Genomic DNA, 20,481 nt, shown 5'->3' with positions numbered 1-20,481 from the left:
AGAGCTGTGGCAGCAGGCCGCTGTGAGCCCCCGGGGGTTGGGGGGAGACCTGTCTGTCTGGAGCGGCTGCCCCCAGCCCTGTGCCCCTGTGACCTCCCAGGTCCAGCACCATCTCCGTGGTAAAGATCCTGAGAGTGCTAAGGGTGCTCCGGCCCCTGCGAGCCATCAACAGAGCCAAAGGGTTGAAGGTGAGAGGGGGCCTGGGCGGGGCCCCGGGAGGGGCAGGGGAGGCTGCGAGGCTCAGAGCCCAGACCCCTGAGCCCCGGCGGCCCCAGCGTGGCTGGGGGAGAGGGATGAGGCCGGGACAGGATGAGGTGGGCAACCAGGCTGCCCGCTTGCCTCCTGCTCGCTGGGAGCCAGCAAGTCTTGCCCTCGGGCATTCCCTGGGCTGGGCTAGTGGGGCTGCAGCTGGCGCAGACCCGGCCGCACGGACCTCTCTGTCCCCAGCACGTGGTCCAGTGCGTGTTCGTGGCCATCCGCACCATCGGGAACATCGTCCTGGTCACCACGCTCCTGCAGTTCATGTTCGCCTGCATTGGTGTCCAGCTCTTCAAGGTGAGGCTCAGCACCGCCCCCAGTACCCCCCCCGGTCCTGGGCCAGCTCTCAGGCCTCTGTGAGGGCCTCCCGCAAGCAAAGGGAGCCCCGGGCTGTGAAAACTGAGGTTCCTGACTGCTCAGTCTCAATGCCCAGGTGGCACAAGACCCGGGTCCTGGGTGATGACAGTGGCTGGCTTTGCTGTCCACTCCCTCCCGTGGGTCTGGAAGCCACCCCTCCCTCCTCCCACCTCACCCACACCCTCCTGACCAAATCGCGTGCACCCCAGACCCGTGCCCTGCCGTTGCCCGGGTTCCTGCTGGGATGTGTGACGTTGTCCCTCTCCGCTCCCACTCTCCTGGGAGAGCATGGCTGTCTAGGGATCGGCCCTGCAAGGGTGGCCCCTCCCACAGAGCCCTGACTCCCGGGACTCTGCTGTCAGATCATCTGCAGGGCACAGGGTCATGCTTAAGGACCACCGACGTGCAGATGCCTCCTGTCATGACCCAAAGCACCGTCTTCCAAAGTCGTGTGTGTGTGTAACCTCAGTTAGTCTAGACAGGCAATGGCCTCCTCTTACAATCGTTCATTCACTCAACAAGCACATAAGACTGGAGCATTTTCTCTACGCATGGACCAGGGTCCTTGCTGGGGCTAAGGGGTCACAAACCCAGCAAGGCCCTCCCTGAGGGCAGGACACAGGCTGTGGGGGGACGCAGGCAGGGTGGGCTCCCACAGGCCTCAGAGGGGACTCCTGCTGGTCCTGCCTTGCCCTGTTGTAGTGGGGAGACCGTGAGGGCTTCCTGGCACTGTGGTGCGGGCCCGGAGGCGCAGGTCCAGGATGTCCACACGTTCCCCCAGCTCAGCTGGGCACTCAGCAAATGCCGGGCAAAGGCCCTGGGGTGCTCAGCCTGGAAAGCTGTGGAGCAGCCCTGGGAGTACTTGGTGGTGAAGGGAAGAGAGGATTCTGGGCCCTGCCCGTGGGGCGAGGCCATGCCTCCGGGAGGAAGAGTCGGGCTCCTTGCAGGCGCTGCCTCGCCTTCTCCCGGCTGCCGCGCCTGGACCACTCCGCTGTCCCCTGTCCGTGACAGCTGTCTCCCTCTCCTGGTGCAGGGCAAGTTCTTCAGCTGCAACGACCTATCCAAGATGACAGAAGAGGAGTGCAGGTGCAGCAGGCTCTGCTGGCCCAGTGCACCATGGGAGGGGCCACCTGGCGCAGCCGTCACGTGGGGGGAGGGGTCCCACCCCAGGGAGGTTCACAGACGCCGCTGAGGGGAGGGAGTTGCCCAGTGGAGTCCCCTCTGGTCACTTCCTCTGCACCCCCCTGCCCAGGGCCTAGAGGCTGTGGGGGGTGGGGGTCTCTGTGCAGTGACTGTCCCATCCCCCCACCAGGGGCTACTACTATGTGTACAAGGACGGGGACCCCACGCAGATGGAGCTGCGCCCCCGCCAGTGGATACACAATGACTTCCACTTTGACAACGTGCTGTCGGCCATGATGTCGCTCTTCACGGTGTCCACCTTCGAGGGATGGCCCCAGTGAGTGAGCCTGGGGCAGGGCTGAGCCAGGGAGCCAGCTGGCCCCTCGGCAGCCCCGAACCAGGGGCCCCGCGGACCCCTCCAGCTCGCTCGTGGTGTGTAGGACCGGAGTGGTCCCTGGTCACTCCAAAGTGAGCCTGACCAGGGCTCTGACAAATGTCCTTGGGGCACCAGTGTGTGAGCGCCTCTCTGCCCACAAGGAAACCACTGACTGGGTGGGGCCGGCCAGGGGACCCCGTGGAAAGGCAGGGCCCTCCTAGGATCCGTCAACCTCTCTCCCGTCACCCGACCGCCCTGCCGGCCTGTCCTCCCTGCTCTGCCCGCCCCAGGCTGCTGTACAGGGCCATAGACTCCAACGAGGAGGACATGGGCCCCGTTTACAACAACCGAGTGGAGATGGCCATCTTCTTCATCATCTACATCATCCTCATTGCCTTCTTCATGATGAACATCTTTGTGGGCTTTGTCATCGTCACCTTCCAGGAGCAGGGGGAGACAGAGTACAAGAACTGCGAGCTGGACAAGAACCAGGTGCCCGGGCCGCCTGCTGGCGCTGGGGTGGGAGCCTCCTGCCGGCCCTCACACCTGCCCTCTCTCCTCTCTCCAACCGGAAACAGCTGGGGAGTGGGCAGTGTTCTCACGGAAGCCCCGTGGTGCCCACAGAGAGGAGGCCCTTCAGAGCCCCTGGGCGAGGCCAGAGCCGTGGGTAACTCAAGAGGACTTGGGGCACAGAGGGGTTCTTTCTCCATACAGCTCCTGGGGTCCCTGAGCCACAGGCTCCTGGCCTGCAGTGGGTGTGGGCGGGGCCTCACGGTGCTGACCTGTCCTATCACGTTGTACCCCAGCGCCAGTGTGTGCAGTATGCCCTGAAGGCCCGCCCACTTCGGTGCTACATCCCCAAGAACCCATACCAGTACCAGGTGTGGTACGTCGTCACCTCCTCCTACTTTGAATACCTGATGTTCGCCCTCATCATGCTCAACACCATCTGCCTGGGCATGCAGGTAAGGGGTTCCGGGCTCGAGGACTCCCCGGTTCTCCCTGGCAGCCATTTCCCGGCACCTGCTCTGCGCCGGGCACTCGGGTTTATTAAGGAGTCAGTTCAAGCACACAGGTAGGGTGGGAACTCTCCTCCCTAGGGGGAGGAAGAACGTGCTGTCCGATTTTCTTCTGTTGGTGCAAGTCTGGATGACTGAGTTGCTTGGGACCTTGGCTCTGGTCCCAAGAAACCTGGGTTTAACGGATTCCCAGTCCAGGTGTCTCTCGTAGGAGCTGTGCGTCCTCTGTAGACAGTATCTTCATGGGCAGCATCATGATCATGCTTTAAGTAAGCACCTGACCCCTTGAGCCTGTAGAGACGGACTCGTATGGCTAGCTGCCCTGCCCCCTTGGAGTCCAAGACACGCCCAACCACAAGACCACACTGTCCAGGTCACAAGGAGATGGGGAGAGCATGGCGGAGCCAGTGGGCCCAGACTGTACCCGGGATGATGACGATGGCTTGTCTTGGGCTGAGTCAGGCAACAGAAAGCAGCAGCCACCAGCCCCTTCTGAACAGCCTGGGGGGGCGGGGTGTGGAGGAGGCAGGCCTTGTATCAACCTTCTGACAAGAGTGTGAGAAACCCCAGGAAAGTGTATGGGGATGCCGTTTAAGGAGGACCCCAGCAGCAGGCCCGGGGGTCCAGGTCATTGCCTTTACTGCCTCCCGGCACGGGGGGCAGCAGGTAGACGGGGTGGGCTTGGTGAGCTCCATGATGCCACCAACCACAGAAGCTGGGTCTTCTCTCCCCACCCTGTGCCCAGATGACTAGCTGAGACCTGCCGTGGCCCTGCTGGGGAACCGCCCATCCTGAACGTCCCAAAGCAGATCTGTCAGTGAGCTCTGGCCTGGCATCCCTGTGCTTAGATACCCCCCCCCGGGGGGGGGCACTGTGGCAGAGCACGTTACGCCACGGCCTGCAACGCCAGCATCCCATCTACTTCCGACCCAGCTCGCTGCCAATGGCCTGGGAAAGCAGCATAGAATAGCCCAACTGCTGGGGCCCCTGCACCCTCATGAGAGACACAGAAGAAGCTCCTGGCTCCTGGCTTCAGATCAGCCCAGCTCCAGCTGTTGCGGCCATTTAAGGGAGTGAAGCAGCGGATGGATGATCTCTTTGTCTCTCCCTCTCTGTAACTCTTGAAAATAAAAATAAATAAATCTAAAAGAAAGAAGGAAAAGAAGGAAGGAAGGAGGAGAAAGGCTGATCACACAAAGCCTTTCAAAGCTTCAAAAAAAAAAAAAAAGAACTAAAAAAAAGAAGCTCCCCAGCGGGACTTGGAATGGGGGCACAACTCATCTCCCCCTCCTCTCACTGCCCCTCTTGTGGTGGTGCTGGGGGGCCGGGGGTATCCATAGGATTTGCTAAGCAGCCCCTGGTTTCCTGGCAGGGGTGGGGTCATCCAGGGAGAGGAGGGGCTCTGGGAAGGCCGTGTGCAGGACGGATGAGGCAGGCACTCCCTCCCACTTCCCCTCCACAGCACTACCACCAGTCGGAGGAGATGAACCACATCTCAGACATCCTCAACGTGGCCTTCACCATCATCTTCACACTGGAGATGATCCTCAAGCTCTTGGCGTTCAAGGCCAGGGTGAGCGCTGCCACAGGCCATCCCCCTGCATCCCCTCCTCCTGCAGTTCCTCTGCTCCCAACCTGCTCACCATATCCACCTGCACAGGCAGGGCAGGTGCCAGACGGACTGAGGTCAAAGAGGTGACCGGCACCTCGTCCCTGCCGGCTTCTTTGCACCTGCCTTGCACCCAGTCCCCAGCTTCCTTGAATCTGCTGAAGAACAGGCTTGGGCCGGGGTGGGGCATCTTTCCCTGTTTCTTCCAAGGCCATTCCCTCAGTTCTCACTGCCTGTCAATTCTGTGTGATCAGTTTCTGGGCAGGGCATTCAGTGGGGATCCAGAGACCCCAATCCTGAATGTCCAGCACCCTCCCCCAGCCTTCTACCTTATGCTCAGGAGGAAGGGCCGTGGTCGCACCAGCGGGAAGTGCAGCCCTGGGCACCCGCACCCCGCACCTGGTCCCACAGATCTGCGTCACCCCCAGTGGGACCCTGGGCTCTGCTGGCCTCCCCAGGCTCACCCATGGCTCCCCCGTCTCTTCCCTTCCTAGGGCTATTTCGGAGACCCCTGGAATGTGTTCGACTTCCTGATCGTCATCGGCAGCATCATTGACGTCATCCTCAGCGAGATCGACGTGAGTATCAGGGGGTGGAGTCTCGCTGGGCTGGTGGGGGGAGCACTTGCTCCGTCTACAGATCCTCGAGGGGTGCCCACGGGTGTGCCACAGGGCGTAGCTGTGGTCTCTGCCCGCCACCTGCCACTGTCCTGGGGAGCAGAGAGGACTTGGCTGCCGGCAGAGGCCGTGGCAGGCAGGGGGTGGTGGGCATGTGAGTGGGAGGGTGCGGCCAGGATGGAAGGCCTGGTGGAGCCAGTGCTCTCTGCCAGGACCAGGGCAAAGGATTAGCGCCCACTTCTAAGAAGTTAACCCGGGGATGAGGGGCAGGAAGTGAGAATGAGCGGAAATAGGGACCCAGTTACAAGAGTGGTCCTTGGTGCTAGCGATACCACAGTGAGGTGGGGAAAACCAACAATGAACACCGATAATGTAACAGGGGTGACAAGTACATGTCAGGGAGAAACTGAAGGCAGTGAAGGAATCGGAGTGGAAGAGAAAGGGGAGACTGGAACGAGCTGGCTTTGAAGCAGTGGCAAGGGAGGGGGCCGTACAGGTACAGGAGACAGCGTGTGTGCAAAGGCCCTGCGGCAGGAGCAGGAGATGAGGTCGGGGGGAGAAGGCAGAGGTCAGCTCATCAGTCCCTTGAAGGCCATGGTTATGATATTGAAAAGTCAAGGTTTTATTCTGAGAGAGCCGAGAGCCTTTGGAGGGTTTAAGCACGGTGAGGCTTCGGCTGTAACGGGGCCTCCCTGGCTGCCGTGTGCCATGTGCCGTGCGCCGTGCGCCGTGCTCCTGGGGAGCAGCGGGAGGCCGTGGGAGGTGACGGCGGCCAGAGTGGGCGCAGTGGGAGGGGTCTCCTTCTGGGTCTGTTTCGAAGGTTGAGCTGACAGGATGGCGAATGTCCCCACGAGCTGGACAGAGACACTCAGCTTGAGGGGAGCCAGGGAAGCAGAGGCGGGGTCTGTGCTGCGAGCGGGAGGGTGGGGTGAGGTCCAGGCCGGAGGGGGGCTGCAGGCTGGAGGAGGGGCCGGGGAGGGCCAGGGAGGGGCCTCCAAGAGCCGGAGGCTGAAATGCAGCAACAGCTTCCCTCTGGGCAAGTGCCAGCAGTGGGCGGCGTCCTGGGGCCAAGAGGGAGGCAGGGCTGGGAGGAGAAGGGCGACCCTAGCCACGGCCAGGGGACTGGCTGACCTGGCCACGGGGACCCAGGTGGGCCACGAGCTCCCCAGCCCAGGGACTCACGTGTATGTAGGGCAACCTCCGACCACTCGGTGAAAAGGACTTTGGGCCGCACCGATCATGGGGCGAGCCTTTTGATGTGTGGGGGTGGGAGCAGGGAATCAGCACTGGGGGCGCCTGGGGACGGGGATGAGGGCAGCAGTGGGGGATGAGTCTGGAGTCTGAGGAGGGGCCTGGGCTGAGGGTCCTACAGGCCGAGCCCTGGAGGGGAGTGGCATCCTCTGGGGACTTGGCTGCCGGCCAGCCAGCTGGACCGTGGGCTGGGGTCTGGAACCATGTGCACCTTCCTCCCTGCCACCCCCGTGCTCAGATCAGACAGGGACAGGCAGCTCAGGGCCTGTGAGGAGTAGAGCGCTCTCTGGACAAAAAAGCCCTCAGGACATGAGTGTGTATGCCTGGATGCCTGTGTCTGTGTGTGTGCATCTGTGTGTGTGCCTGTATGCCTGTGTCTGTGTGCATCTGTGTAAGTGTGTGCCTGTGTGTGTGGATGTGTAGGTGTGTGTGCATTTGTGCATTTGTGTAATGCATATGTACATGTGTTTGAGTGCCTGTGTGTCTTCTGTGTGTGCATGCTTGTGTGTATATGTGTCTGCAAGTGTGCATGTGTCTGTGTGCACACATGTGTGTGCATCTGTGTGTATGGGTGTGAACATGTGTATATGAGTGCATGTGTGTGCGTGAGTGTGTAGATGTGTGTGCACATGTACACATGTGTGTGCCTGTATGTGCATGTGTGTGCCATCTATGTCCGTCCACACTGTTGTTGCTGGGAAGAGAGCCTCCCTCGGGGCCCATGATCTGAGAGCAGCACTTCACATAGCACGGAGGAGCGAATTCTCAACCACACAGCAAGCAGCCCACATTAGGTGTCGCTGCTTCTTGAAGTCTGAGGTCTGCGGAGGGGAGGCCTGGATAAACCACGGCGGGTTTTGGGTGGTGAAGACGAGAGGGTGTCAGTAGCCACTATCTGGTTTCTGGGGCCAGCCGACGTCCCTTACCAGTAACACTTGCTTGGAGTCATGTTGAGATTGATTTTCCTTCCTAATGCACACACCAGGGAAAGGTCTATGGCAGTGTGTCGGTTAGAACGTTCTGGAATGATAGACATGCCCCATCCAGTGTGGTTGCCTCTAGCCATGTGTCTGTGGGCACTGGAAATGTGGCTGGTGAGTGGCCAGCAGCTGACCCGTGGACAGCAGGGGTCTGAGACCTGCTTGTCCTCCTGTTGTGTGTGACAGTCAGCGGGGGTGCATCCAAAGCCCCCCTCCCTTAGGCGCCGACTTAACTGGCCTGGGTGACACGTATGTTTTTAATGGTCTGCCTGTGACCCACACACAGTCAGGACTGAGAGCAGTGGTCCAGAGAAAAGCTGCTGAGGCAGACGGGGCACAGTAATGGGAAGACAGTAACTCTGCCCGCAGTAACGGGAAGCCAGGGCAGTGACTTGGCCCAGGGCTTTGGAACGAGGGCTTCTTATAAAACGGAGCCCAAGGGAGAGATGGAATGAGCAGCGAAACCTGTGGCTCCCACACACGCAGCCACCTGCTCTTTAAGAGCCCGACCCCTACAGGTGCGCCTTGACCTCTGCTGTAGCGAGGTCCGCGTCCCCAGAGGAGCTCTGTGCCTGGAAGGTGGCCCTTCCCTCGGGGCCTCAACCTGGCCTCCAGGTGACAGGGGCTTGAATCCACTTGCGGTGACAAGCGCTGCACCTGTCAGGGGCGTCCCCAGCATCACACAACCCAGACACAGGGAGGACCCGAGCCCTTGTGCCCTGTAGATGCATCGTGGAGCTGAGAGGGGCCTGTCCGCGTCCAGTCCCCACCCCCTCCCGGCTCCCTTGCCCCAGCCTCCCGCCTCACTGCCCCCACAGAGCTTCGTCCGTCCGTCCTCACTCCCACCCACCCCTGCCCCCGACTGCAACCACGTGGGGCCGGCACCTGCCTCTCTGTCTTTTTCTCTCTCTAACTCGTCCGCGTCCGTCCCTTCTGACACTTCTCTTCACCTCCCTCCCTCGTGTCCCTCCTCCTCTGCCCTCTCCCCTCCCCTCCCCTCGTCTCTTTTCTCCACAGACTTTCCTGGCCTCCAGCGGGGGACTGTATTGCCTGGGTGGCGGCTGCGGGAACGTTGTAATTCCGAGCTGCATGAGGCTGCCAGCGCCCCGCCCTGCAGCTGCGCAACTGCATGGGGTGCACCTGCTTGCACGCAGGGCTCCTTCCCTGGGGCAGGCTGCCTGCGGGCCCCAGCTTAGGGTGGCGGGGGCACTGTGGTCAAGCGTGCATGGACGCAGCGGCTTCCTGGAGCCCTGGGAAGGGAGAGTCCTCTTGGGCACCCTGTGCGCAGATGGGAACACACAGGGCTGCGACTGTGGGCGCTGGACTTTAGTGACTGCTCATCGGGGACACTGGGAGCAGAGCAGGCAGGGCTGGCTCTTCCAGGGCAGAGGCTTGTCTGGCTGGGGCGAGGGTAGGGAGGGCGGAGGGGGCAGCCATGTTGAATTTATGGCAACAGAGCAGCCAAGCTTTTGGAACTTTTGCATTGGGAGGACACCAGGAGGGGAGCCACCAGGGTCCTCAGCTCAGTGGCAGTTTGAGGGGGAAGTGAGAAGAGCAGGAGGCCCCAGAGAGGCTGGCAGCGGCCTCACCCCCCGCGGAATCCCTGCTGCTGCCCCGAGCATGGGCTCAGCGCACGGCTTGGTGCCCCACGTCCACCCCGGCTCCCAGCTGATCAGCCCCCGAGCGCTCACCCCAAGGATGGCCCAGAGCTAGTGGACGGCTGGGGCCGTCCTCCTGCCAACCGACACGCCCCCACGCACAAGGCGCCTTGCCCGCCCTGCCCCTGCCCCCCGGAGGAACGCCCCCAGACTGACCTCTGGGGCTGCCGCCCCGCAGGACCCAGACGAGAGCGCCCGCATCTCCAGTGCCTTCTTCCGCCTGTTCCGGGTCATGAGGCTGATCAAGCTGCTGAGTCGGGCCGAGGGCGTGCGCACGCTGCTGTGGACGTTCATCAAGTCCTTCCAGGTGCTGGCCGGCGCGGACTCTGCACACACAGGCCCCCGGGACCATCCTCCTCCTCCTGGGGGTGGCTCCCTGGGGACCAGGGCAGGGGAGAGGACCCTGGCGAACTGAAGGGGGGCCGCTGGGTGGAGCCTTGGCGCTGACGCCGCCTCCTGACCCCACAGGCCCTGCCCTACGTGGCCCTGCTCATCGTCATGCTGTTCTTCATCTACGCCGTCATCGGCATGCAGGTGAGTGGGGGCGGGAGGGGCTGGGTGGCCTGGATCCACTCCCGTCTGAGAGTCCTGACACTGGTGGCCTGCTTGCTCCTGGGAACACGGCTGTGCTGCACGCACAGAAACTCAAGAACTTCCCACACCCCAGACGCGAATCCCGGGTGTCTGCCTCCACGGCTGATGTGGCCGGAAAGGCGGGGGAGGTTCTGGGGAGGTAGGGCTGAAGGGAGGTGGGGGGGCGGAGCAGGCGGGAGAGGGCCACAGGAGGGGCGCCCAGGGGCTGCTTTTGTCCAGGTCACAGCGCCAGGGTGCTTTGTGCCTCACAGATGTTTGGAAAGATCGCCCTGGTGGACGGGACCCAGATCAACCGCAACAACAACTTCCAGACCTTCCCGCAGGCCGTGCTGCTGCTCTTCAGGCAAGAGCCGCACGCCCCGCGTCCCCTGCACGCAGGGCCTGGGCCCGGAGGGGTCCCTGCTCGGCTTACCGCTCAGCTGTCACCGTCTCAAAGGCTTTAAGTGTTCCTGAGCCGGGGCCCCACTTCCTCACTCTGCTCTGGGCCCCTGCGGCCACTTATCCCTCCAACCTGGACCCCTGCAGCAGGACAGGGGTCAAGTGTCCCTCCCGAGGTGGCCTCGGGGCCCCCCGACCCTGCCTCACCTGGGACAGCACAGGGCTTTCTCTTGCTGTTCCCTCCATGGATGGATTTTTCCCCTCCGGCCAACCAGCCCCTTGGCTATAAGTCAGCTCCTACGTGTAGCACCTGTGGGGACGGAGCAGTGGGGCTGCAGTGCAAAGGGGAAACTGAGGCCAAGCTTCACGGTGAACTTGGCCATCTGACCTCTCTCCTCCTGCCTCCGGCTGCCTGTGGCCCACGCCCTACCACTGCCCCGCTGGCCTCCTGTAGGGCCCAGCCGGAGCAGACTGGAGCCTGTCTCTTGCAGGTGTGCGACAGGGGAGGCGTGGCAAGAGATCCTGCTGGCCTGCAGCTACGGGAAGTTGTGCGACCCAGAGTCAGACTACGCCCCGGGCGAGGAGTACACGTGTGGCACCAACTTCGCCTACTACTACTTCATCAGCTTCTACATGCTCTGCGCCTTCCTGGTGAGAAGCCGGGGTGGGGGTGGGGGGCCTGCCGCCTGGGGAGGAGCCTGCCTTCTCTCCGCCGCCGGCTGTGTCCCAGGAACGCGGGAGATTCTGGTTAGATTGCCCCTCGTTCTGCTCATCCCGGGTGCAGCTGTGCTTTGTGGGTGCTTTTTCATGCTCCAGGGAGATTGCGAAAAGTTTCCCGTCTGCCTCCCTGTATTTGATTAGCAGTCAGTGACAGTGATCAGAGGAGCTGTATGAGGCTCCGTCCTAAGTGGGCAGGGGCTTCCTACAAAGCCGCATCACCTAGGCAGACCACAGAAGACAAGGAGGAGGCTGGGACTCTGGCACTGGGGTACCAGAAGGGGTCCTCAGTGCGGTTAGTGACATAGCCCAGGTCTTGTAGACTCCAGGGCAGCTGTCTTTGCCCAGGAAGGCATCCAGTGGACCCTCACTCCTTCACTCTTTTTTCTTTCTTATATTTGCTCAAAACCACGGTCTGAGTGTCCGAGGCATGCCAGGCCCTGGGCTGGGTGTGGGGGATGCAAAGAGGAACATGACCCAGTCCTGGCCTGCAGGAACTCGTGGGGTGCAAGGGGAATCTGTGTATGAGCAAACCTTGCAATCCTAAGGGGTGCCCGGTGTTGGGAGGCAAGGCAAACACAAGAACGGGGCATGGACCAGGGGGCCCAAGGAGGGGGGAGCCCCTTTCTAGCTGGAGTTGGGTGGGAGGCAGAGACTCGAGCAGCTTCCCGTGAGATGCTTGAGGTGGGATGAAACCCTGCAGCTGCACCGGGCGGAGGGCCCTGCCTGTGTGTGAGCATGGGGGCTTGGCGCAGCGCTGCCTGCACTGGGAACGGGGTCATGAAGAACTGGAATGTAGACCCCAGAGAAGGAGAGGCTCTGGCCCCACTCCCAGGGCACCGCTCCCGCACCCCCATCCTGTCCCTGTGTCGCCTGCCTTCCTGCCACGCTTCTCCACCTGCAGATCATCAACCTCTTCGTGGCTGTCATCATGGACAACTTTGACTACCTGACACGCGACTGGTCCATCCTGGGCCCTCACCACCTGGACGAGTTCAAGGCCATCTGGGCAGAGTATGACCCAGAGGCCAAGTGAGTACAGCCTCAAGGCTCTGTGCTGAGCCCTCCCCAAACCGTCACCGCTGTGTCCTAACCCCTGTCCTACTCTCCCTTAGGGAGCCACTGTCCCCTCCCTTCCTCTGTCCAAGCCCCCTCCCCCCAGTCAGAGACTTAGAGCCTCAGGGCAGAAAGACCCCTGACTTCCTTGGGAAATGGTAGCCAGCTTCTGCTTGGACACTCCTGGGAGTGGGCAACCCAGTACCTGACCAGACACTGTGGGCTACAAGAGCTGCGCTTGTGGAAAATGCAGAGTCCCAGGCACCATCTGCATTGCCATGAACCCGATCCTCCGGGCAGACGCCTGCACGTTAAAGCTGGCTCCCTCGCATTCTTCCTAGAAAGGGGAGTAGGCCACATTCGGGGACGGGGTCCTGGGTGCCAGGCCCTGTGCTTAGCTAGCACCACCGGTATCCTGTCATTTCATCCTTACAACCACCTCCTACGTTCTCAGTCCCCTGGAGAGGGAAACCCAGGCTCAGAGAGGTGGAATAAGCTGCCTTAGGTCACACAGCTGGACAGGGATGATGCCGAGGTCCAGCACATCTTCCCAGTGCCCTTGGCACCTGTGTCCCCGGCCTGCCTCCCCCAGGAAATGCTTCATCCCTTTCAGAGAAAAGAGGAAGTCGTCCGGACCTTCCCAAGCTGCTTGTCCCCAAGGACCCACGCCTGCCCCTCTGACCTGCCGGGTCGCTCAGCTCTGTGGTTTCCGGCCCTGGCCCAGCTCTGGAAGGGGGCTTCCACCTCCCTTGATCCATACCCTCTACTCCTGTTAGCACAGCCTCAGAGCCCCCTACCAGAATGGCCACAACCTAAGGGAGGTCTAGCCATGGGGAAGAGGGAGCCCCAGATTCCAGGCCTACAGATTCCTCCATCTGAGGGCACCCCATTTCTGGTGGGGAGCCCCCACACTGCGGCTTCTTTGGAAAGGCAGCTGGGCTTCCAGCACCCAGATGGCTGGGTGGACAGGGCGTGTTGTTCCCTGTCCCCAGCTCCCTGCCCCTTCGCCCAGCCTTGGAGCAGGGCCGCAGGTCTGGGTGGCACTGCCCCGTGTCCAAGTCTCTGTGTCCTCCTGCAGGGGGCGAATCAAGCACCTGGACGTGGTGACCCTGCTGAGAAGGATCCAGCCCCCTCTGGGCTTCGGGAAGTTCTGTCCACACCGGGTGGCCTGTAAGGTGAGTGGGCAGCTGGGGAGGCGTGGTCCTGGGGGAGGAGGAGGGGCCGGTGCCCTGGGCAGGGCAGCCTGCTGGGTAAGTCACTTTAGAGCAGTGATACCCTGGGGAGCCAAGTGCCTCCCTGAGTCCCCAGAGCCTCATCACTCCAGCTCCTCATGCAGGGTGTCCTGGTCAGCCTGCACCCATCCGCCCAGGCCGGGTCACAGCCCAACAGCAAGCCCCCGTCTCCCCCACAGCGCCTGGTGGGCATGAACATGCCCCTGAACAGTGACGGCACGGTCACCTTCAATGCCACGCTCTTTGCCCTGGTGCGCACGGCCCTCAAGATCAAGACAGAAGGTGAGGGCCTTCCCGGGGAGGGGGCACACTCCCTTGTCCCAGGGGATGTTTTCCGGCCCAGCCTCTGCCAGGTCCGCAGAGCTAAAGGCTGGAACCAAGAGCAAGAAAGATACAGAGGCAGGACCCCAGGCTGTGGCCAGAGTCCTCGCATCCCTCGTGGCTCAGAGAGAGCCTGAGAATTCTCTGCAGGGCAAGAGAGCTGCCCCCAGCTCCTCCCACTGTATCTGTGGTCAGCGAGGGGTGGGGTGCCCTGCGGTTGGTTCTCGGCGGGAGCAGAGGACGCAGGGGGCAGTGGGCAAGCTGATGGGCTAAGCCTGCAGGTCTTGTGGTGAGAGCAAGGGGGCGGAGTCAGGGTAAGCTCTCCGTGTTGGACTCAGGCCATCCTTGGAGGGGAGGGGGAGGAGGATGGGGTAGGGAGCTGCAGGAAGGCTGTGGAGGAATACTGGGCGCAGGGAGTTGAAGGTTTGGGGGAGGAGAGCAGGTGTGACAGCCTCCAAAGCCCGCCCCTCTGAGCCCCGGAGTAAGTACAGGGGGAAGAAGTGCGTGATCTGAGGGCCAGGCTGCCTCGGAGAGGCAGTGAGGTCTTTCCCCCCGTTTCCAGTGCTCAGCCCAGCAGGTGTTGCGAAAGAAAACTCAGCTGGTGCCTGCTGAGTGTGTGGCTGGCTCTGAGAGAGGTTCAGCCCGTGCCGGGGCAGGCGGCTCGGCCCGATGACTCTGAGGCTGCTCTCGCTTTCCCCTGCCCCAGGTAACTTCGAGCAGGCCAACGAGGAGCTGAGGGCCATCATCAAGAAGATCTGGAAGAGAACCAGCATGAAGCTACTGGACCAGGTCATCCCTCCCATAGGAGGCAGGTGCTGCTCTGGGAGACCAGGGTCCAGGAGCCATCACGGAGGCGGGCAAGGAGCTGCATGGGATTCTGGGAATAGCTCCAACCCTCTGTAAACACCTTAGGTAGACCATGTGGGCATCCAGCAGGGCCTCCCCCAGCCTCAGGGTGGAAAGTGCCCGCTGACCACGTTGGAAGACAAGGGACGGCCTGGGGGCTGGGCCCAGCACCACCTGGCTCCTACCCTGAATCCAGCGTCAGAGTCCCGTTGGTCCTCAGGACGTTTCTTGTTGGCTGCTCTGCAGATGACGAGGTGACCGTGGGGAAGTTCTACGCCACATTCCTCATCCAGGAGCACTTCCGGAAGTTCATGAAGCGCCAGGAGGAATATTATGGGTATCGGCCCAAGAAGGACACCGTGCAGATCCAGGTGAGCCCAATCCAGGTCAAGTCCAAGGGACTCCCCCTCCCTGCAGTGAGCCAGTTCTCCCGCCTCTAGTTTCCTGTCTGTGACCTTGAGGGCCCGGGGAGGAGGCATAGAGGGCAGAAGAGAGCCCCCAGGAGCGAGGAAAGGGGTGGGGGCAGTTCTGAATGGCCCCCGGTGGAAGGGGCTCAGATGCAAGAGAAGAACCAGAGCCCCTTGTGTCCAGCAGGTGGGACCACAGACAGTAGGATTCGTGCAAAGGAGAGACAAGTTAGATAAGAGCGGTGGTCTCCAAAGAAGGGAGATCCCCCCAGGCACTGCTTAAAACACTCCTTTGAGTGTGGAAAGAAAACTTCGGAACTTTGTTTTAATCTCACCAGTTTTTTTTTTTTATTTCTATTTTTCACGTTCACTGGTAAGCACACAATTTGTAAGCTGAAAAGTGGACTTGCATTTGGACCACGTGTCTAAACATTGACTTCAACTTTTTTTAAGGTTTATTTACTTGAGAGGTAGAGTTACAGAGGGTGGGGGGAGGGAGGGAAGTGTCTTCCATCTACTGGTTCACTCCCCAATTGGCCGCAATCTCTGGAGCTGTGCCAATCTGAAGCCAGGAGCCAGGAGCTTCTTCCAGGTCTCCCACGTGGTGCAGGAGCCTAAGGACTTAGGCCATCCTATGCTGCTTTCCCAGGCCATAGCAGAGAGCTGGATCGGAAGTGGAGCAGCCGGGTCTCGAACCGGTGCCAAATGGGATGCTGGCACTGCAGGCGGAGGCTTAGCCCACTTTGCCACAGCACCGGCCCCTCAATTTACTTTTACTTTTAACAATTTACATTGACGTCAACTGCTCTTCTGATGCCGGAGCTCTTTGTCCTTTCACAAGCCGCGCACTTTTCTGGACCGCGTGAAAGGAGTTACAACGTGATGTTCCACCCACCCGCCTGCACGTGGGTGTTCCCCTGCACAACCACACTGCAACCTCCCAAATCAGGAAATGACCACAGATACGTGACTGCCATCTGATGCCCGGACTTCATCCGGGTTTCACCAGGAGTGTCCTTCCTGGCAAATCCAGAGTAGGAATAGCGCAGAAATCACTGTGTTCCCATTGCAAACCCTCGGGGACACCGATGTTGCTCCGTCCCACAGCTGGTGATAGGAACGTTGATCAGCTCCCAAATACACACTAATGGCACTCGCAACGCAGGACTCACTGAGTACAAGGATTTCTCAGCCTGGTGGCCTGGGAAGGGTCTGTGAAGTCTCTGCCTAGGGGCTCAAGAGAAGAATCCTTGAGGACCAACAGGGCGTGGACTGTCTGAGAGGCCAGAGCAGAGCCCAGTGGCCTCACAGGACCCTGGGACAGTGAAGGAGCCAGGAGGGAGAGTGGGGCCTGCACGGGGGCCCTTAGCAGAGCCCCTCGGGCAGGGATGGGAAGTGAGTGAGGCCATGAGAAGTGGGTCCAGTCTCCTCCCTTGGACTGAGGGGTCCCGGGCTGCTTTGCCATCCCCAGGCTGGGCTGCGGACCATAGAGGAGGAGGCGGCCCCTGAGATCCGCCGCACCATCTCAGGAGACCTGACCGCCGAGGAGGAGCTGGAGAGAGCCATGGTGGAGGCTGCGATGGAGGAGAGGATCTTCCGGGTGAGTGAGGGCCGCGACCACTCCTGGTGGTCCTGGCAGCGAGAGGCCGTAACCCCCAGGGAAGAGGAGCCCGTCGGGGAAGAGGAGGTCCCCGTCCACTGCCTCTCCCAGGACTCGGGGTCAGAGACAAAGCCGCCTCCGCGAGGTGCCAAACACAGAACACCTTCCACCCACCCTACCCCCGCCAGGCCCCTCCCCATCTTCTCCCCACAAGCCCCAGCCAACCAGCCACGGCCCGAGGCCCTCCATGGTCAAGTGCACCCCCTGCTTGCAGTCTCCATCCCCTGGCTCTGTCCGGGGTTTCTCAGCACATCAGAGCTGGAAGGCCCTCCGTGGCCACCTCGGGAAACCTTCTTGGAAATGGGGGCCCAAAGAGATGGCGTGGGATGCTAATATGCATAGTAAGTTAGTCTCAGAGGGGAGCCGGGAGCCGGCTCTGCACACTGCCGTTCAGTGCTCCCTCCATCCATTTCCCCATCTGGATGGCTGTGTCCCTGGCAGGGTCCCTTAGGTGTATCCAGCCTGGAGTATCAGATCAAGGACTTCCTGGGTGTCAGGATTCCCTCCTGCTCTCACTGCCCCGTCCGATCTCCTCCAACCTCGCGGGCTTGTTCCCAGGCAACAGCCCCGGTGCAGCCCCTGCTCTCAGCCCTGGCCCTGGTGTCCTCTCCTACCACTGTTCTCCTTGCCCTAGAGGACCGGAGGCCTGTTTGGCCAGGTGGACACCTTCCTGGAAAGGACCAACTCCCTGCCCCCGGTGATGGCCAACCAAAGACCGCTCCAGTTTGCTGAGATAGAAATGGAAGAGCTTGAGTCGCCTGTCTTCTTGGAGGACTTCCCTCAAGACGCAAGAACCAACCCTCTCGCTCGTGCCAATACCAACAACGCCAATGCCAATGTTGCCTATGGCAACAGCAACCATAGCAACAACCAGATGTTTTCCAGGTAGTGGTGGCGACTGCCAGCCCTCAGTGTAGGACTACTGGGACAGCACTGGGAGGACAAATTTCGAGGGTTGCAAGTTGACTTGGAAGGAGCACCCCAATATTGTCAGACATCTTCTGTGGCCCTTGGGATCCAGCCCGCACCTCAACGCCAGAGGCCAGCTGGGCTGCTGAGATGCCTTTGGCCAGCAGGTGGCAGCCTCATGTCGTTGGCCCCCTGCTGTGTGGGTCTGGGGTTTTTGTCCTGCAGCACATACCCCCAAAACCTGTGGACAACAAGGCTCAGTTACTGCATTCGGGGTTCAGAAAGACCGTGCTGGGGGTGGTGCCCGTCTCAGGCTAAAGCTGACCTGTGAAAGGCAGGCTGGGAGCTGGCTCCAGGCAGACCTTCTGTTCTGGACGGGAGGCCGGCTGCTGGGAGGTCCCCCAGCCTGGAAAGGCCAAGTCCCAGGCGTCAGGAACGGGAACACAGGGAGAGGCCAGGCGAGCAGCTGCTGGCTGAGGCCAGAGCTGCCTGCTGTCCCTGGAGTCAGAGGGACCCCTTGAGTTCAGCCCACATGCCCGCTTTGGGTCACCATGGTGCCGGCTCCACGGAGAGACAGCAGCAGCAGGCCTGGGCTGCTTTTGAAGGGATAGGCTATGTGTGTTACAACAGTGGCCACACAATCGCAGAGGTTAGGGGTCCTGGTCATACAGGGGGGTCCCAGCCACCAGAGCTGCTAAGACCCAGCACGGTTCTCAGCCTCTGCTGCACGAGGTACACATCGGGGCTGGGGGTGGGGCTCTCAACAGTCCCAACGCCTAGGCCCTGCGCAGCCCCTGGAGCAGGGACACAGCTGCCGCTTGTCCAGGACGGGTGCCCAGCGGTGAGGCTGCAGGTGGTCTGGGAAGATGACCAGGGCACAGGAAGGATCGGGAAGGAGGCAGGCATGCCTTTGGCTTCTCTCCCAAGAGTCAGGGCTGGCTGGGGCCCCGGGGTGCGAGTGACAGCCCTGGAGCCACTGCGTGCTGATGGGTGCAGACTCCCGAGGAGAGGGGTGTTTGTGGCCTCGGGGGTTCAGGAGAGCCGGCAGGCTGCTCCGCTTCACCCGGCCTTGCTTCCATTTCAGCGTCCACTGTGAAAGGGAGTTCCCGGGAGAGGCGGAGACACCGGCTGCCGGACGAGGAGCCCTCAGCCACTCCCACAGGGCCCTGGGTCAGTCCTCCCTGTGCACCCAAGCAGCTGAGACTTCTCCCAGAGGGTGCTGCTCTTAGATTCTGGGAGGGAAGCAGCTGGGCTCCTGCAATGGGAAAGCTGTCAGAGCCCGCTCTTCGTGCAGGTGGAGAAGCGGCCAATGGCCGAGCGAGGTGGGGGAGGGTAGCATGTGCATATTAGAAGGGCTTCCAGAGGCCTGCTGGGAAACTTGCCTCCACCCCCTTCACCAGCCTAGTGTGGGAGGCCCCTTCCCTCTGACACCCCAGAGGGGCAGCTCCTGGGCACACTGACAGCAGATGGGCTGGCAGTCCCCCAGACTGCTGTGTGACAATGGGAGCCCTAAGGATGCTGGGGTTCACCAGCAATAAAGGTACCTCCCCCGGCCCCCCCACATACATGCACTTCCACACATGCGTCCACAGACGCACCGGACAGCTCGGCCCCTCCCAACCCCACGAGGACAGAAGCAGGAGAGTCGGGGCAGTTCTGCCTGGCCTGGAGCTGGTGGGGGCCCGTGACACGACTGCTCTCTGCAACCCCTGAGGCTCTGTGGGCTCTGTGGGCTGGGGGGCTCCTGGCAGGAGTCACAGCCCCCTCGTCCTGGCCCCATCTTGCCCACAGGACCTCACAGCAAGCCCTGTGCTGGAAAACTGAATGGGCAGCTGGTCCAGCCGGGAATGCCCATCAACCAGGCACCTCCTGCCCCCTGCCAGGTAACGGGGCCAAGGCCTGGGAGGGGGCTCCACACAGAGACCCCGAGCTGTGGCAGGGGTGGGACCTGGCAGCAACTTGCCCATCAATCATGCAGTGATCGGTGTTCCTGGGTCCCTCTTTTCTGTGGGTGTGGGCTGAGGCTCCCTCAGATAAGCTGGAATTTCACAGGACCTGTGGGCTCCAGCATTCCTCTTGGGGTCTTTGCTTTTGTGCACTTGTGAACAGCAGCCTAGCACAGATCCCCCAGAGCGCGGGCAGAGGAGGACCTCCCTGACAGGGTCTCTGCAAGACGAAGCACCCCAGAGGAGGAGCTCCGAGGGGAGCACCCCCAGGCGCCCGGCTCCTGCTACAGCTCTGCTGATCCAAGAGGTGAGACAGGGCTGGGTCGGAGCAGGGGCTGCGTTGAGGTTAGCCCTGGGACAGCCTGGCCTGGAGGGCATGGCCCAGCCCCACCCGGCCCCCTGTCCTCCCTGCAGGCTCTGGTTCGAGGGGGCCTGGACACCTTGGCAGCTGATGCTGGCTTCGTCATGGCAACAAGCCAGGCCCTGGTAGACGCCTGTCAGATGGAACCGGAGGAAGTAGAGGTCGCAGCCACAGAGCTACTGAAAGAGCGAGAGTCCGTCCAGGGCATGGCCAGTGTCCCGGGAAGCCTGAGCCGCAGGTCCTCCCTGGGCAGCCTTGACCAGGTCCAGGGCTCCCAGGAAACCCTTATTCCTCCCAGGCCGTGATGGCTGTGCAGTGTCCACATGACCAAGGCGAGGGGGACAGTGCGTGCAGAAGCTCAGCCCTGCATGGCAGCCTCCCTCTGTCTCAGCCCTCCTGCTGAGCTGGGGCGGTCTGGAACCGCACCAGGAAGCCAGGAGCCTCCCCTGGCCAGCAAGAGGCATGATTCTAAAGCATCCAGAAAGGCCTGGTCAGTGCCACTCCCCAGCAGGACATTAAAGTCTCTAGGTCTGTGGCACTGGCACGTGCCCTCTGCTTGTCTTCTTTGTGGGTTCCTCTGTCCTCACTCTTCCCCTCCCCAGGAGCCCTGCCCACCGGCCACGTGGGGTCTTCCACTGTGCGAGACAGAGGGCGACCTACTGTGCAGGGCACGGGCTCTCCTGGAAGCCCACGGCCAGGTCCACTGGCAGAGCCGAGCAGCCCTGGTCCCATCGGGATCATACCATATGTAGCGTTATTAGAAGCTGGGGCTGTGAGTCATTGGCCAGAGTCCGCTGCTAGCACAGC

General features: G+C 61.5%; 1 protein-coding gene across 1 annotated transcript in view; it reads left to right on the top strand.

Annotated features, from left to right (window-relative positions):
* Positions 1-20,216, top strand: part of CACNA1S (calcium voltage-gated channel subunit alpha1 S) — a gene marked incomplete at its 5' end in the record, with an annotated part of 59,870 nt that extends 39,654 nt beyond the window's left edge. The window contains 24 exon segments of the mRNA NM_001101720.1: positions 101-188; positions 448-555; positions 1,649-1,701; positions 1,928-2,074; positions 2,404-2,605; positions 2,920-3,078; positions 4,595-4,705; positions 5,236-5,319; positions 8,607-8,663; positions 9,426-9,554; positions 9,716-9,781; positions 10,093-10,184; positions 10,711-10,870; positions 11,841-11,968; positions 13,071-13,167; positions 13,404-13,506; positions 14,252-14,353; positions 14,638-14,762; positions 16,270-16,398; positions 17,093-17,343; positions 18,452-18,537; positions 19,159-19,250; positions 19,477-19,620; positions 19,728-20,216. Coding sequence (NP_001095190.1) covers positions 101-188; positions 448-555; positions 1,649-1,701; positions 1,928-2,074; positions 2,404-2,605; positions 2,920-3,078; positions 4,595-4,705; positions 5,236-5,319; positions 8,607-8,663; positions 9,426-9,554; positions 9,716-9,781; positions 10,093-10,184; positions 10,711-10,870; positions 11,841-11,968; positions 13,071-13,167; positions 13,404-13,506; positions 14,252-14,353; positions 14,638-14,762; positions 16,270-16,398; positions 17,093-17,343; positions 18,452-18,537; positions 19,159-19,250; positions 19,477-19,620; positions 19,728-19,979 — 2,965 coding nt within the window. The 3' untranslated portion in view covers positions 19,980-20,216.
* Positions 20,217-20,481: the final 265 nt, after the last annotated feature.

The sequence above is a fragment of the Oryctolagus cuniculus genome, chromosome 13, assembly GCF_964237555.1.
Source record: "Oryctolagus cuniculus chromosome 13, mOryCun1.1, whole genome shotgun sequence".
Taxonomy (NCBI): domain Eukaryota; kingdom Metazoa; phylum Chordata; class Mammalia; order Lagomorpha; family Leporidae; genus Oryctolagus; species Oryctolagus cuniculus.
The sequence above is the reverse complement of the archived record's forward strand: the minus strand, read 5'-3'. Positions and strand labels throughout refer to the sequence as shown.